Source organism: Schistocerca cancellata, chromosome 5 (genome assembly GCF_023864275.1).
Source record: "Schistocerca cancellata isolate TAMUIC-IGC-003103 chromosome 5, iqSchCanc2.1, whole genome shotgun sequence".
Taxonomy (NCBI): Eukaryota; Metazoa; Arthropoda; class Insecta; order Orthoptera; family Acrididae; genus Schistocerca; species Schistocerca cancellata.
Window position 1 is genome coordinate 81,871,682 of NC_064630.1, and position 15,277 is coordinate 81,886,958.

Sequence of the window (15,277 nt, forward strand, 5' to 3'; positions counted from 1 at the left end):
TGTCTGTCCACATGAATGCCCACTACTAAATAACAGAGTGACCCTTAAGTCAGTTGTCACTAGCAATCTTTAGATTTTGTTTTGCCTAGCTTTGTGGTAGTCAGTTGTTAACTTAACTAGTGCTCAGTTGACACCAGCAGTTTGAGGTTATGTTGTTTTGTGAGAAACAATTAATGGAAAGTTAACTACAGAACAGTACATATTTATGTTGCAAACATGATGGAAACATGAACATAGTTACAGTGATGTTTGAGATTTATTTGTGGAACATTATTTGGAAATTAAATTTAAGATTTGAAAAGACAGAGTTGGTAGCAGACCTTTCTCATGCAGACAGGCCACAGTCTGCTGCTACGAAAGAGAATCTTAATGTTGTCGCACAATGTTTTGTGCATCCAGTTATGAAATCTCAAAGAAAAGTGTCCAAGGAATATGGAATAGTAAGAAAAAATTCACAGAGGACTCAGAAAAAGCTGAAATTCAGTCCAGGTAGGTCTACTTTTCTTGAAGGTCTGAATGAAGGTGATCTGGTTGCTGAGGTCAGTGTGTTTCTATTCTCCAATGAAGGCCTTGTTGGCCGGAAGCTCATTTTCTGATAGTCTTTTTGTGGTGCCTATCTGTGACTCAGCATCTCCTCTATATTTTGAGTAGCAACTACCCTTTTCATTATATTGTTACATTCCATCCTGGATTTTCCATTGTTGAATTGCTTGAAAGTGGTAGTTTTGGTAGAGAGAGAATTGAGTGTGGAAACTGGGTTGCTAAAGGATGAGCTGAAAAAGTGATTCTTGTCTTCATAGCTAAGAGATGCCTGTGTAATGGGAAAAATCTTAAAGGCACATATAATGAAAGAGTTGTTGATGTTAACCATGTTTTGTTTTTCTGCTGTGTAATCAAGCTTGTCCTTGGCTGCATTTTGGTACTGCTATTTGTATGGGTGTACATTTGATCACAGAAGTAAATATGCACAGATACAATTTCTCATAACTGCTTTACTCCGATGGTGCTCTTTGATGATTTAGTTCATCTCTCAGAAGGCTGTACTTTGCACTGATGGGACATAATGTTTAAGAGAGTGAATGAACAACAATTTTCAGGAACTAGCAGTAGCTAGGTTTTAAGACCACAAGCCTTTCATAGACTGCCAGCAAACGTTGCTGCATTTGAGGTGTGAATAATTGAGAAAATTAAGTCATTTAAAATTGATGATTTTGTGAACATTTGTAACTCATAGGCATAGGCTGTTGCCCAATGGTTTTTGTCATTTTCAGTAATTAATCTTGGTGCCTTATTGCCATGAAAGACCACATTGGGTTTGGAAAGGCTATGGAGTTGGGATAGCTCACCTTAGCATCCTTATATTGCGACATCTGAAAATTTCTTCTGGTTTCATGTTTTGATCTCCAGGATATGGATAACCATAAACTGTAAGTTCTAAATTCCTCGGGAGAGGCTACAAAGAGATCATTGCTCACTTTTGAATAACATCTGTCTGTGTGTCCAGTTGCTTGCTGGTCCCACAATCTGTAGGTAACAGAACAAAATGGTACTAATAATGCTAATACCATGTGATGCAATTTCACCATATATTTAATAAACTCTTCAAGTAGGTATTTTCACTTAATTTACTCTATCTGTCTCACTTTCTTGTCATTACATGAATTTAAAAACACAAATGATGATTAACGTTTAAAAAATTGTAATTATTTACATTTAAACAAGATGTGGTAGAGCACTGAATGTAGTTACTATTTACAGATTATTTATGTTTTTAACACAAAGAAACAAAATGGCTGGCCAGTACTTCACCAGGAGACAAAATTAAAGTACTACTGTTAGAGTCCTTAGTTTGCTCCTCAGTGAGGAAAAAAGGATAGAAGGTTAGAAAGGAGGGGCTGGTCACTCAGTTTGCAGCATGACCTGTTGAGAGGATGGCACTTTCTGAACTTCCCAGTCCAATCCCTGGTTTTGCTATGAAGAAAAAGTGGTTTGGTTTAGCGATGAAGCCCACTTTCATTTGGATGGGTTAGTCAGTAAGTGAAATTGGTGCAGTTAGGGAACTGAGATCGAGAAGTCTCTTCACCCACAATGCGTGACTGTGTGGCATGCAGTGTCAAGTCACGGAATAATCGGTGCGATATTTGTATCATTCTCAAAACTAGGAACATTATTTTTATTGTAATCCACACTTTAGGGAGAACAACATTTATTCAAGAAAAATAAGTTCTGTAACGAACTAAAATTGTTATTAATTCATGAAGCCAAACAGAAATAATTTTGACAGAACTTAAGCTAAGCCAAAATAGATGTAATATGAGATGCTACTACCAGCATGCTAAGCAGACACTTTATTTATTTTTTATTTTATTTTATTTCATTTTTCCATCCATAGACAATAAATATTGTATGGATATTGTCCAGTTGGACATGTAAATTTATGGGAAACCGTTTTAAAGGAAATGGAACATACAGGTATGTATACAGTCAAAAATATATACATGCAAATATATACATACAGTTGTACAGAATCATAAAATGTATAGTAAAACAACTCTATATACATACATGCTTGTGGTATTATAGCTGCATAGTCTGTTTTCCCTAGTGCTTTACTTTTGTTCTCCCTAGACAAAAATTAAGTAGAGATTTTTCATCACACAAACTGCATATAATTTGTTTTATTCGCATTTAGTGTCAACCTGTTTGTATTGAACCAAGAGTGTACATTCTTAGGAATTGATCAGTAGTTTTTTGAAGCAGCTGCTCCACTACAATGCAGATATAATTGCCTTAATATAAACACTCCCGTAAAATGTTTATTGGCCTAAATAGTCATTTATCAAGGAGAAACATTGTTCGAGTAGAAGTTTTTTAAATTCTGCTGTAAATTTGTTTTCATCTTTGAACTTTCTGATGTTGACTGACAGTCTGTTGTAAAGTTTTGTACCAAAATTATTAAAATGCCTGTGAGTCTTTATTCATTTTGTTTGCTGAGTATAGAGTGCTGTGTTAAGGTATTGTTACTATTTTTAGCTTTTTGAATATGGGTTTCCAGTGAGCCTGTGGGTGGCTGAGCATTATTATTCATGTAGCACTCTTCTGTAACAAAAGAAAATTGTTTTAAGTGGCAAGTGCTGGAATCCCAAAATACTATTCCATATGTTGCAAGAGACTGAAAGTAGCTGAAATATATCATCCTGGCACCCTCTGAGGTACAAACATTTGTAGTAATTCTAAAAGCAAAACATGCTGTATTAAGTTTATGTGAAAGTTTCATTACATGGTCATTAAAATTTAACTTTTCATTAACATGTATTCCCAGCAATTTTGTAGATGCCTCTCTGTCTATGGCTTTGTTGCTCAACACCAAATCAAGATTTACATTTTGGTTTATTTTTACAAACTGCATGTAATTTGTTTTATTTGCATTTGGTATCAACCTGTTTGTATTGAACCAAGAGTGTACATTCTTAGGACTTGATCAGTAGTTTTTTTAAGTAGCTGCTTTGGTGCACTTGTTATCACACTAGTATCATCTGCAAATAATATTGTATTTGATGCACCCTCTGATCTGTGAGTGTCATTTATATAGACAAGAATCAATATGGGATCTAGAATTCTGCGTTGTGGTACTCCTACTTCCAATTTTTTTTTCATCTGTTACTAATTTATTTTGTGGTTGGAGCAAGCTGACATCAGTCCTACAATGTGTGACCTGTTTTGTAGGTATGATTCAAACTTCTTTTTCTCTGTCCCTTGAATAATTAATCCATTCAATTTTTCTAATACAATCCATTATTGACAGTATGAAAGGCTTTGGAGAGATGTAAATTTACTCCTGCTACTCTACTGTCTTTTTCTAGATTTTTGATTATTTGTTCAGTGTAGCACATAACTGCTATTTCTATATTTTTACCTGCCTGGAGGCTATGCTTATTACTGTTTAGCAATTTATTGTTGTTTAGATATTTTTTGATTCTGTGTTTCATCAATTTTTCTAATATTTAGGAAAATACTGGAAGGAGTGATACTAGCTGACAGTTTTCTACCTCATACAGGTCATCATTTTTAAATAATACTTCACTTCTGAGATTTCAGCCTTTCTGGAAACACTCTTCCGCTAAATGATAACCACTAAATGATAAGTTGGCTATGAAGGCCAAGGGCCTTGCAATCTTTGGAGCTGTCCTTGTTATGGTAAACACTGGCACCTCATCTGTTCCTACCAACATTTTAGGTTTCAAGCTTTTGATCACTTTTAACACTTCATGGTCATTTGTTGGCTCTACCCTCATGCTACAAGCAGATTTTGAAATATCTGGTTTTACTTGATTTGTAAATTTAGAACATAATAAAGTTGTTGCATTTATGAAATAATTATTTATAAAATTTGGCAAATCTTGTTTTTAGTACTGACATTTTCTGCATTTTTGAGTTTGATGTCCAGGTCTTCATATCTCTTTCCTATTTCAGCCTTTACAGTATAGCCTTTGAGTTATTTTTGACTGTCATATTAATCTATCATTACTTATAAATTTTGCCTTTGCAATTGCTTTTTGATATGCCTTCTTGTAATTTCTAACATATCCTATGAACTGTGAGTCTGTAATTCAGAAAGTCTGATATTAACCGAAATTCCATAAAGCCTAGCAGCAGTGGAAGCCATATGTCTATAATTCGTAGCACTGTGCACACAATAAACATTTGCGGTAGAGGTAAGTTGGATAAGAGAAACTGAGGAAGAGACCACGACTAGTCAGCCTCGTATTTGCCCACTATGGAAATTCATACAACTGGATGAAGTTACCAACAGTGCTCTGGTGGCAGCCACCTTCACCAGTTTTGGGTGATGTTACACATATCATTGTGCTTATATTTTCCATTTACAAGTCTGGTGGGATTACTAAATTCCTCGCCTCCTTGAACTAACACTTTGTGCTGGAATCTGCCGGCAGTACAGGGGATGATGATGCAGTGGATGCAGCCGTCAGCTGGATGATCTTATTATGGAAGGCTCTTCTCCTGGAGGGTGTCAGATGCCACTGAAGATGCTGGTGCCAGCTGTGGAGCATCTTGAGTATACACGGAGGCTTCTGGAAGTGAAGATGTTTTGTTAGCTTGCGGGAAGGAAGGATCAGGTGGCCAGCCACTGTGACTCCTGAGCAGAGAGCACTACAGTTTAGCTGTGGTCGTGGTGACAGCAGACTCCCCAATGAGGGAGGCCACTGACAAGGCTGCTGCAACTGGAGTTTGTTGTAGTGTCAGTGCATCATCCTATATGTTGTAGCAACCAACACCATGTCGCACCCCTATTGTTTCGCCACAGACCCTCATATCGACCCAAGATTCTGTCAAATGTACATGCCTGCTTCTGAAGCACCCGCAGGAAATGTCATGGGTGTACTAGCTTCTTGTTCTGGGGATGGACACAGAAGATCCAGGAGGGCACTTTGAAGGTACCCACAATGGAGTTCTACCAGGCTTCAACCATTGACAAGCATAAACCTGTAACTAGCTAAGAAGGAGTTTAGTGCTGAATCCTGCTTCACAGATCCTAAGGTTTTTAACATTTGCTGTTCATAAGTGTATAAAAGTCATTCTCCTGTCATGTTTGTGGCTGTATGGACAGGGTTTGTAGCAAGATGCTTAATTCCATTTTGGGTGCAAATGCGTTTGAAATCAGTCGCTGTGAATTTGGGACCATTGTTAGTAATCTGAGTGCCAGGTGCAACCTCTGTTGTGAAGATCCTCACCAAGACTCTCACCACGGTTGCCACTGTTGTCTGCTGAAGGTGGACAACATACGGGAAATGTGAGGAATTTCCAAGAAAGGAACTGTGAAGGTGACATGAACTCAGTCCCACAGCTACTACATCAATACTGACCATAGAGAGAACAACTGGGCTGAGTCTGTTTGTTGTGCCTATCAATTGGCATGCTGTTGAACCACCCATGCAATGCTGTCATTTATAAAAGGCCAGTAGATGTAGTATCATGCCAGCTGCTTTGTTCTGTAAATCCCTCTGTGGGATTGATGCAAGAGTTGGAGCACCCAGCTTTGCAGGAGAGACAGCACCATCATATGGCACCATTTGTCATTTTGCTTAAGGAGCTCATCACTTTATCAAACCTGATGTTGGTGCTGCCAATGGGATAAAAACAGTGAAGGCCAGATGGTGCTGCATCTGAATGCTTGGTAGACAAATCCAACTGCACATTAGAGGCAAGATTTATACAAAAATAAGTACCCATTTTCAAAATATACTTTGCACACCTTGCTTCTTTTTATGGACTAAAATAACTAATTTATAAATATTCACTGTTGTAATTAAACAACTGTTTACTCAATAACTACCATGCAAAATAACAATAATAATATGCAGTTGTACAATGGAATGTAATTAACAGACCACTTCTGTATGTTGTAGCAGTCACTAGTTGTTGTGCACTGATTCATTTACTTATTGATAAAAAATTAAAAAAAATAGGTGGGGATGTTAAGAGTACAAATAGATGTACAAATTAATTTCCAGTATGAATGTAAAATGACTCGTTCCACATCATGATGACTTATCATGCAACATGATCCTTGGAAAGTGAATGTAACCAACTAACTAACTAACAAATAAGTACATGAGGTTTACACTGGGGAGAAATATTTCTGTTACAAGTAAGAGACAGTAAAATTTAATGTACACAATTGTAGGCAGTGGCCTGAAAGAGTTAAACACACATGAATCTGTGTAGGATGAGAACTAAGTTCCATAAATGAACAATCAATTCCAGAAGAAAACAATTATCAAGGGACAAAGTCTGTTAAGTCCTACCACATCAGTGCCTAGGCTGTGGCAGTCCCTGTAATTTTGGGCAGTTTACTTTTGAGCAGCAGATTCCAGCCTGTGGTGGCTCTCTTCTGACTGTTGCGAACATCAGCTCCAGCCTGCATAGCTGACGTCTTCTGCCCAAGAACTCATGAAGACAGGCTCCTGGCTGCCAATGATAAGCTGCTGGTTGCCAAAGAATCCTGAATACTTGGTTCAACCAATAATGAACTCTGCTGAACTCCCAATGGTTCTTTGCCCCACTGATAATGAACTCTACTGATGAACTGCTGATGACTCACTAGGTAATGATTTATAAAGCCACATGGATTACTAAACTGAATCTGTGTGATGGGCTAATTCTGCCAGTGATAAAGTGCACCTTGCTCATTGGATCCACAAGCAGGATGATGTCATAATTGTGCACGTTTGGTGTATATGATGAGGCAGAGCAAAAAAGCACTTTGCCACTAGTGGCATGTGGGGGACAACTGCTGAAGCCCTTCCTGCTCTCAGGCTCACCTTGATGAAGGCACACTGACAGGCTACTAAGTGAGAAGGGTGGACAACCTGGCAGGTAGCCTTTTCTCCTGCAGCTGCTACTGTGATGTGGATGAAGTAACCTCCATCTTGGCCCCTGTGCCGACTATTCTGCACTTTGCATCCATCTTCTCACGTGGTGGGAGGGTGCTCACATTGGTAGGCTGCTGGGTTGCTGAAGTTCCCTGTTAGTGTTCTGGGGCAGATGCATTGTCGATATCTGGAACTAAATCATGGCAGTAATCGAGCAGATGCATTGTCAGCACCTGGAACTAAATCATGGCTGTACTCCCAGAAGGGGGGACACTTATCAAGATATGATTGGAGCTGACTGAGATCTTTCCATTGTATGTCTCCACCTGCTGTCAATATGAAGCACATGGGATTACCCAGTAGACAAGCCACCATCCCTAGATATCATTCCTTTTTTCCCACACTACACCTCTGGATCTTAGACCTTGCATTGACCTCAATGTGCCATTTTCTATTGCAGAATGCTTTGGTAATGGTGTTGCCCCATTCACAGGGCACCATGAGGAGCAGACGTGTGCTCATCTCCTGAGCATGCAACATCTCCTCTGGAGTTGCATCTTTGTGCGACAAGCTTGTGTAAGAAGAAAGAAACATTAGTAAAGTATCCTCTAATGATTAGTCAGCCATGAGCATTTCCGTTTCCTCCTTGAATGTCTGATTGAAGCATTCAGTACTCCAGTTGGCTCTGGTTGAGCTGGTGGAATGCAGAACTTATGGGCTGTTCAGAACTGGGTGCCATTACTAGTAACTGTGGCTGTAGGGAAACCCTCCAGTGTGAAAATATGTTCCAGACCACGGACCATTTTAGGTGTTTCTGTACTGTTCATCTGACAACATAGGCGTAGCTGGTGTAGGCATCCATGAGAATGAGCTAGTTTTGCCCCAATTAGGGTCTTGTGTAATGGAGGTGGAGTCGACACCAGTGCTCAGGTCAGATCAAAGAAGTGCACAGCAGTACATAGTCCACATTCTCATACATGACCTGGATTTGCTTGTCAGAAACTTGAAGTGTGAATCTCAGTGTCTGGAAACGATACAATCTCAAGAGGTTAACCACCATATGTGAGTTTATTACTAGAAACAGAGCCTATACTTTTCTTGTGCTTGACAGTCACCATATAATGACCCAGTGTCAAGTTGAAATTTAATGTTGCAGCCATTTATCTCAAAATCTACTAATATTGCTTTATCACCTTGAGAAAGAACACTGTAAACATTATTTTCGAAATTGTGGATAGCAGATTCAAACTTATATACAATATATCCAGCATCACTGGTACATGTAGAGCACATGTAGAGTACTTGACGATGCAGCATTGTTTCTGTAAGCATACCTACGTCTAATGATCTGGTTTCCAATAGTATAAGCACTTAATGCTTTTTGTAAAAGCACAACTGTCTGTCATGAGTCATGAAGCACTGAGCACAAGATTTAAATTTAGAAGACTGAAGTCCAACAGATTTTGATTTGTCTTCATTTTAAGGGGTGGACATGTTGTTAGCCCTGTGGTGGTTTTTACAGTTCTTCTGTGTTAGAGAGCTTGCTCTGTTTGCTTAGTCTGTTCAAAGGCTTGAAGTGATAAATACACTACCAATGTGAGATTATTCAAGTGATGGCTCAAATGGCTCTGAGCACTATGGGACTTAACTTCTGAGGTCATCAGTCCCGTAGAACTTAGAACTACTTAAACCTAACTAACCTAAAGACATCACACACATCCATGCCCGAGGCAGGATTCGAACCTGCGACCATAGTGGTCACGCGGTTCCAGACTGAAGCGCCTAGAACCGCTCGGCCACTGCGGCCGGCCCTATTCAAGTGAATAAGATCATTACACTGTCCTGCATCTCGAGGAGGAATGACAAGCATATTCCTAACGACTGTACAGGCATAAGAAAGATCATAATCCTGATATGCACACTTGAATTTACAATCATTAGTGAGACCTTGCAACATGGCAACCTAGCCTTTAAATGTTGAAACCAGTCATGTAATCTACAAGCTAAGCTGCAACCACTGTGCAGCATTCTATGTAGGCATGACAACCAACAAGCTATCTGTCTGCATGAATGGCAACCAATAGACTGTGGCCAATAAACAAGTGGACCACCCTGGTGCTGAACACACTGCCAAACATGATATCCTTCATTTCAATGACTGCTTCACAGCCTGTGCCATATGGATCCTTCCCACCAACTCCAGCTTTTCTGAATTGCGCAGGTGGGGACTTTCCCTGCAATACATCCTACGTTCCCGTAACCCTCCTGGCCTCAACCTTCGTTAGTCACTGTCCTCACCCATCCAGCCCCTTCCCTGTTCTCATTCCATCACTACACATCCTGTCTTTTTATTTCTCTCCTTTTACACTACTCCTCCCCCCCCCCCCTTCCTTATCTCTCCCCTGCCCACTGTTTAATAACCTGCAGCACTTCACTGCAGGAGATTATGGGGCAGGGAGGGGGGAAAAAGAAGTGAAGCATGGAAAGATGGGCAAGTGCACTGGCTGAGGGTGACAAACAGAGGGTGAGAGATGAGAATGGGGAGATGATAGCACAGAGGGGGTGAAACAGTTGGGTGGAGGGTGTGGGGACAGTATGTTACTGTATGCTGAAGCCGGGATAATTACGGGAGCAGAGAATGTGTCATAAGAATAATTCCCATCTGCACAGTTCAGAAAAGCTAGTGGTGGAGGGGAGCACCTAGATGGCTTGGGTAATGAAGCAGCCATTGAAATCAAGCATTTTATGTTCAGCTGCTTGATGCACCACAGTGTTGTCTACTTTGCTCTTGGTCACACTTTGGCAGTGGCTGTTCATCCTCATAAACAGCTGGTTAGTAGTCATACCAACAGGAAAAGCTGTGCAGTGATTGCAGCAGAGCTGCTAAATTACATGTCTGCTTTCACAGGTGACCCAGCCCTTGATAGGGTAGGATAAGCCTGTGACAGGACAGGAATAGGAAGTGCTAGGTGGGTGCATTGGGCAGGTCTTGCACCTGGGTCTTCCACAGGGATATGATTCTTCTGGCAAGGGGTTGGGATTGGGAGTGGTATAGGAATGGACTACAGGTTGTGTGAGCAATGGAACACCACTTTAGGAGGGGTGATAAATATCTTGATTAGGATGTCCCTCATTTCAGGGTGTGAGGATAGATAATTAAATCCCTGTTGAAGGATGTGGTGCAGATGTTTCAGTCGGAGGTGGTACTGGGTGGTGAAGGAGATACTTGTGGGTGGTTCTCGGGGATTGTAAGAGGATAGGGGTTGTGAGGGGAAATGGCATGGGAGATCTGTTTGCGGACTAGGTCTGGGGAATAGTGCCTGTCTGTAAAGGCCTTGGTGAGACCCTCAGTATACTGTGCAAGGGAGTTCTTGTCACTGCAGATACAGTCTCCCGGGTGGCCAGGTTGTATCAGAGGGATTTTTTGGTGTGAAAGGCATGACAGCTGTTGAAATACTGGTACTGTTGGTGGTTTGTTGGCTTAATGTCGACAGAGGTGCGGATGGATCCATCTGGAAGAGGAGGTCAACATCAAAGAAGGCAGCACTCTGGTTTGAGAAGGACCACAAGAATTGGATGGGAGACAAGGCGTTGGAGCTGTGAAGGAATGAAGATAGGGTGTCTTGACCCTGGATCCAGATCATGAAGATATCATCAATAAACCTGAACCAGACCAGGGGTTCATCATTTTTGGAGGCTATGAATGTGTCCTCTTCATGGCCCATAAATAAGTTGGCATAGGAGGGTGCCATTCAGGTACCCATGGCTGTGTCACATATTTGTTTGTATATCTTCCCTTCAAAGAAAAAGGAGCTGTGGGCTAGGATAAAACTGGTAGGGTGTATGAAGAATGATGTAGAGGGTCTGGAGTCTGAAGGACATTGGGAAAGATAGTGTTCAATAGTGGTAAGACCATGGGCATGAGAGTTGTTGGTGTAAGGGAAGTGGAATCAACAGTGATGAGTATGAACGCAGGAGGTAAAGGGGTGGGGATGGTGGAGAGTTGGTGAAGGTAGAGGTTGGTGTCTTTGACATGGTAGGCTAGATTACAGGCAACTAATTGGTGGTGTTGGTCAATGAGAATTGAAATTCTTTCAGTGGGGCTCAATACCCACCCACAATGGGGCATCCAAGATTGTTGGGTTTGTGGATTTTGGGAAGCATGTAGAAGGTGGGTGTGCAGGGTGTCATATGGGTGAGGAGGGAAATGAATTAAGGGGAGAGGTTCTGGGATGGGCCTGAGGCTTTAAGCAGGGATTGGAGGTTGTGCTGGACTTCTGGGATGGGAACACTCTGGCAGAATTTATAGGTGTAGGAGTCAGATAATTGGCAGAGGCCTTCTGCTAGGAGTCACTGCAATTCATAACAACAATGATGGAACATTTGTCTGCACATAGGATGATTAGGTCAGGATTTATTTTGAGGTTGTGTATGGCTATTCGTTCTTGTACTGAAAGGTTGGGGTTTCAAGGAAGGGACCTGGGGAAGGATGGTGAGGCCAAGTTGGAGGCAAGAAATTCCTGGAAAGTGACCAGCGGATCGGGAGGAAGGGAGGATCACAGTTGGATGGTGATGTTAGTGATATGAACTGGAAAAGGCAGGGTTCAACATTGGAAATAGGGTGGTTGTGGTTGGAAGGTTAGGCAGCAAAGAAGTGTTTCCATTGCAGGGATTGGCAGAAGGAGAGTATATCTTTGAAAAGTCCAGCACAATTAAATTTGGGTGTAGGGCTAAGGGTGAGGCTTTTGGATAGAACTGAAATTTCTGTGAAGCTGAGGGTGTTGGTGGAAAGGTTAATGACTGTGTTATGAGAATGTTTTGGCTTTGGGTTTGGTGGAGCTGTGGGGGGGAGGGGGGGGGGGGAGGGGGGGGGGCAAGTTGAAAAGATCAGCTAGACACAGTTTAAGTGATATGAGGGTTGGATGAGGAGGCAGGCCCAAATCTAAGAGGGGGCAAACTGAGGTATCTGCACTGGGCAGCAATTAAAGGGGGCTTCAAACCCGTATTCTTGAAGAAAGAAACATTGTTTCACAAAGTGCCTAGCATCAAGTGCACGTTTGTCTACCAATTATTCATATGATTTTGGAATACATCCCAGTTGGTTTTTGAAAGTTTTTGAACACATTATAAGTTGATTTCTGAACAAGTCTTAAGTTGATTTTTGAGTGCGTGCATAGTGTACATGATGTGTTGCCCAGGGTAATTCCTGTCGCATCTAGAAATACAAAACTTTCCCATGGACAAAATGGGATAGGGCTATACGAGCCGATTCGAATAAACTTGAACACTTGAATGCCAATGGCTGTTTGTTTATGTGGTTCGTTTGGTATGTGAATAATCAGCATTGTCATAACTATAAGCAAAATAGATTCAGACTACCTTAGTGGAGCCAAAGAAACTGGTACACCTGCCTGATATCGTATAGGGCCCTGCAAGCACACAGAAGTGCCACAACACAAGACGGCATGGACTTGACTAATATCTGAAGTAATGCTAGAGGGAATTGACACCATGAATCATGCAGGTCTACCCATAAATCTGTAAGATTACGAGGGGTTAGAGATCTCTTCTGAACAGCACTTTGCAAGGCATCTCAGATATGCTCAATAATGTTCGTATCCGGGGAGTTTGGTGGTCAGTGGAAGTGTTTAAACTCAGAAGAGTGTTCCTGGAGCCACTCTGTAGCAATTCAGTACATGTGAAGTGTTGCATTGTCCCCCTGGAATTGCCCAAGTACTTTAGAATGCACAATGAACATGAATGGATGCAGATGATCAGATAGGATGTTTACATACATGTCATCTATCAGAGTCATATCTAGATGTATCAGGAGACACATATCACTCCAACTGCACATTCCCCACACCATTACAAAGCCTCCACCAGCTTCAATAGTCCCCTGCTGACATTTAGGGCCCACAGATTCATGAGGCTGTCTCCACACCCGTACACATCTATCCACCCGATACAATTTGAAACAAGACTTGTCCATCCAGGCAACATGTTTCCAGTCATCAACAGTCCAATGTCAGTGTTGATGGACCCAGGCAAGGTGTAAAGTTTTGCATTGGCCAGTCATCAAGGGTACACATGTGGACCTTCAGCTCCAAAAGCCAATACAGACAACATTTCACTGAATGGTTTGCTCACTGACCCTTGTTGATGGCCCAGCATTGAAATCTGCAGCAATTGGCTCAAGAGTTGCACTTCTATCACACATTGGTCCCATACTTACAGGATATTTTTCTGGCCACAGCAATGTCAAAGATTTGATGTTTTACTGGATTCCTGATAGTTCACTGTACACTCGTGTAATGGATATATATGAGATCCATCCTTCATGAAATCCTCCCCACTCCACCAAGAGTGTCTTTCTGCCATCCACCTAACCTTCGTAACCTCTTAGTTCATCCCTATGAAATCCCCAAACCACCTTCCCTACCCTCTGGCTCCTACCCTTGTAATCGCCCCCGGTGTAAAACCTGTCCCATGCACCCTCCCACCACCACCTACTCCAGTCCTGTAACCCGGAAGGTGTACACGATCAAAGGCAGAGCCACGTGTGAAAGCGCCCACGTGATTTACCAACTGACCTGCCTACACTGTGAAGCTTTCTATGTGGGAATGACCAGCAACAAACTGTCCATTCGCATGAATGGACACAGGCAGACTGTGTTTGTTGGTGATGAGGATCACCCTGTGGCTAAACGTGCCTTGGTGCACGGCCAGCACATCTTGGCACTGTGTTACACCGTCCGGGTTATCTGGATACTTCCCACTAACACCAACCTGTCAGAACTCTGGAGATGGGAACTTGCCCTTCAGTATATCCTCTCTTCTCCTTATCCACCAGGTCTCAATCTCCGCTAATTTCAAGTTGCCGCCACTCATACCTCACCTGTCTTTCAACATCTTTTCCTCTGCACTTCTGCCTCGACTGACATCTCTGCCGAAACTCTTTGCCTTTACAAATGTCTGCTTGTGTCTGTGTATGTGCGGTTGGATATGGGTGTGTGTGCGAGTGTATACCTGTCCTTTTTTCCCCCTAAGGTAAGTCTTTCCGCTCCCGGGATTGGAATGACTCCTTACCCTCTCCCTTAAAACCCACATCCTTTTGTCTTTCCCTCTCCTTCCCTCTTTCCTGATGAAGCAACCATTGGTTGCAAAAGCTTGAATTTTGTGTGTATGTTTGTGTTTGTGTGTCTATCGACCTGCCAGTGCTTTCGTTTGGTAAGTCACATCATCTTTGTTTTTAGATATATTTTTCCCACGTGGATTGTTTCCCTCTATATTACCAAACGAAAGCATTGGTACATTGATAGAGACAATAACAAACACACACACAAATTTCAAGCTTTTGCAACCCACGGTTGCTTCATCAGGAAAGAGGGAAGGAGAGGGAAAGATGAAATGATGTGGGTTTTAAGGGAGAGGGTAAGGAGTCATTCCAATCCCGGGAGCGGACAGACTTACCTTGGGGGAAAAAGGGACAGGTATACACTCGCACACACACACATATCCATCCACACATATACAGACACAAGCTTGTTAGCTTACTAATTTCTATATACTCAAAATTGGCAATTATTCTCATTGCAAAAGTTGCTGAACCTAGTCGCTTTAGAAGATCCAAAATATGAATTTTCCAACGAAGATTCTCATCTATATGTACACCCAAAAACTTAGTATGCTCTACCCTGTCTACTGACTTCTGTTGATGTGTTATATTTATTGAAGGAACTGTACTTTTTGCAGCCGAAAATTGGATGTACTGTGTTTTTTCAAAGTTTAGAGCAAGCCCATTTGCAGAAAACCAATTTATGACTTTTCCAAAGACCTTATTTGCATCATTTTCAATTGGAGTTTCTTTTACTGGATTAATA

General features: G+C 41.6%; 1 protein-coding gene across 1 annotated transcript in view; it reads left to right on the top strand.

Annotated features, from left to right (window-relative positions):
• Nucleotides 1–15,277, top strand: part of LOC126188371 (putative leucine-rich repeat-containing protein DDB_G0290503) — a 180,132-nt gene that overhangs the window by 127,094 nt on the left and 37,761 nt on the right. Inside the window, exon 7 of the mRNA XM_049929970.1 lies at nt 293–539. Coding sequence (XP_049785927.1) covers nt 293–539 — 247 coding nt within the window. The remainder of the gene's footprint in view (nt 1–292; nt 540–15,277) is intronic.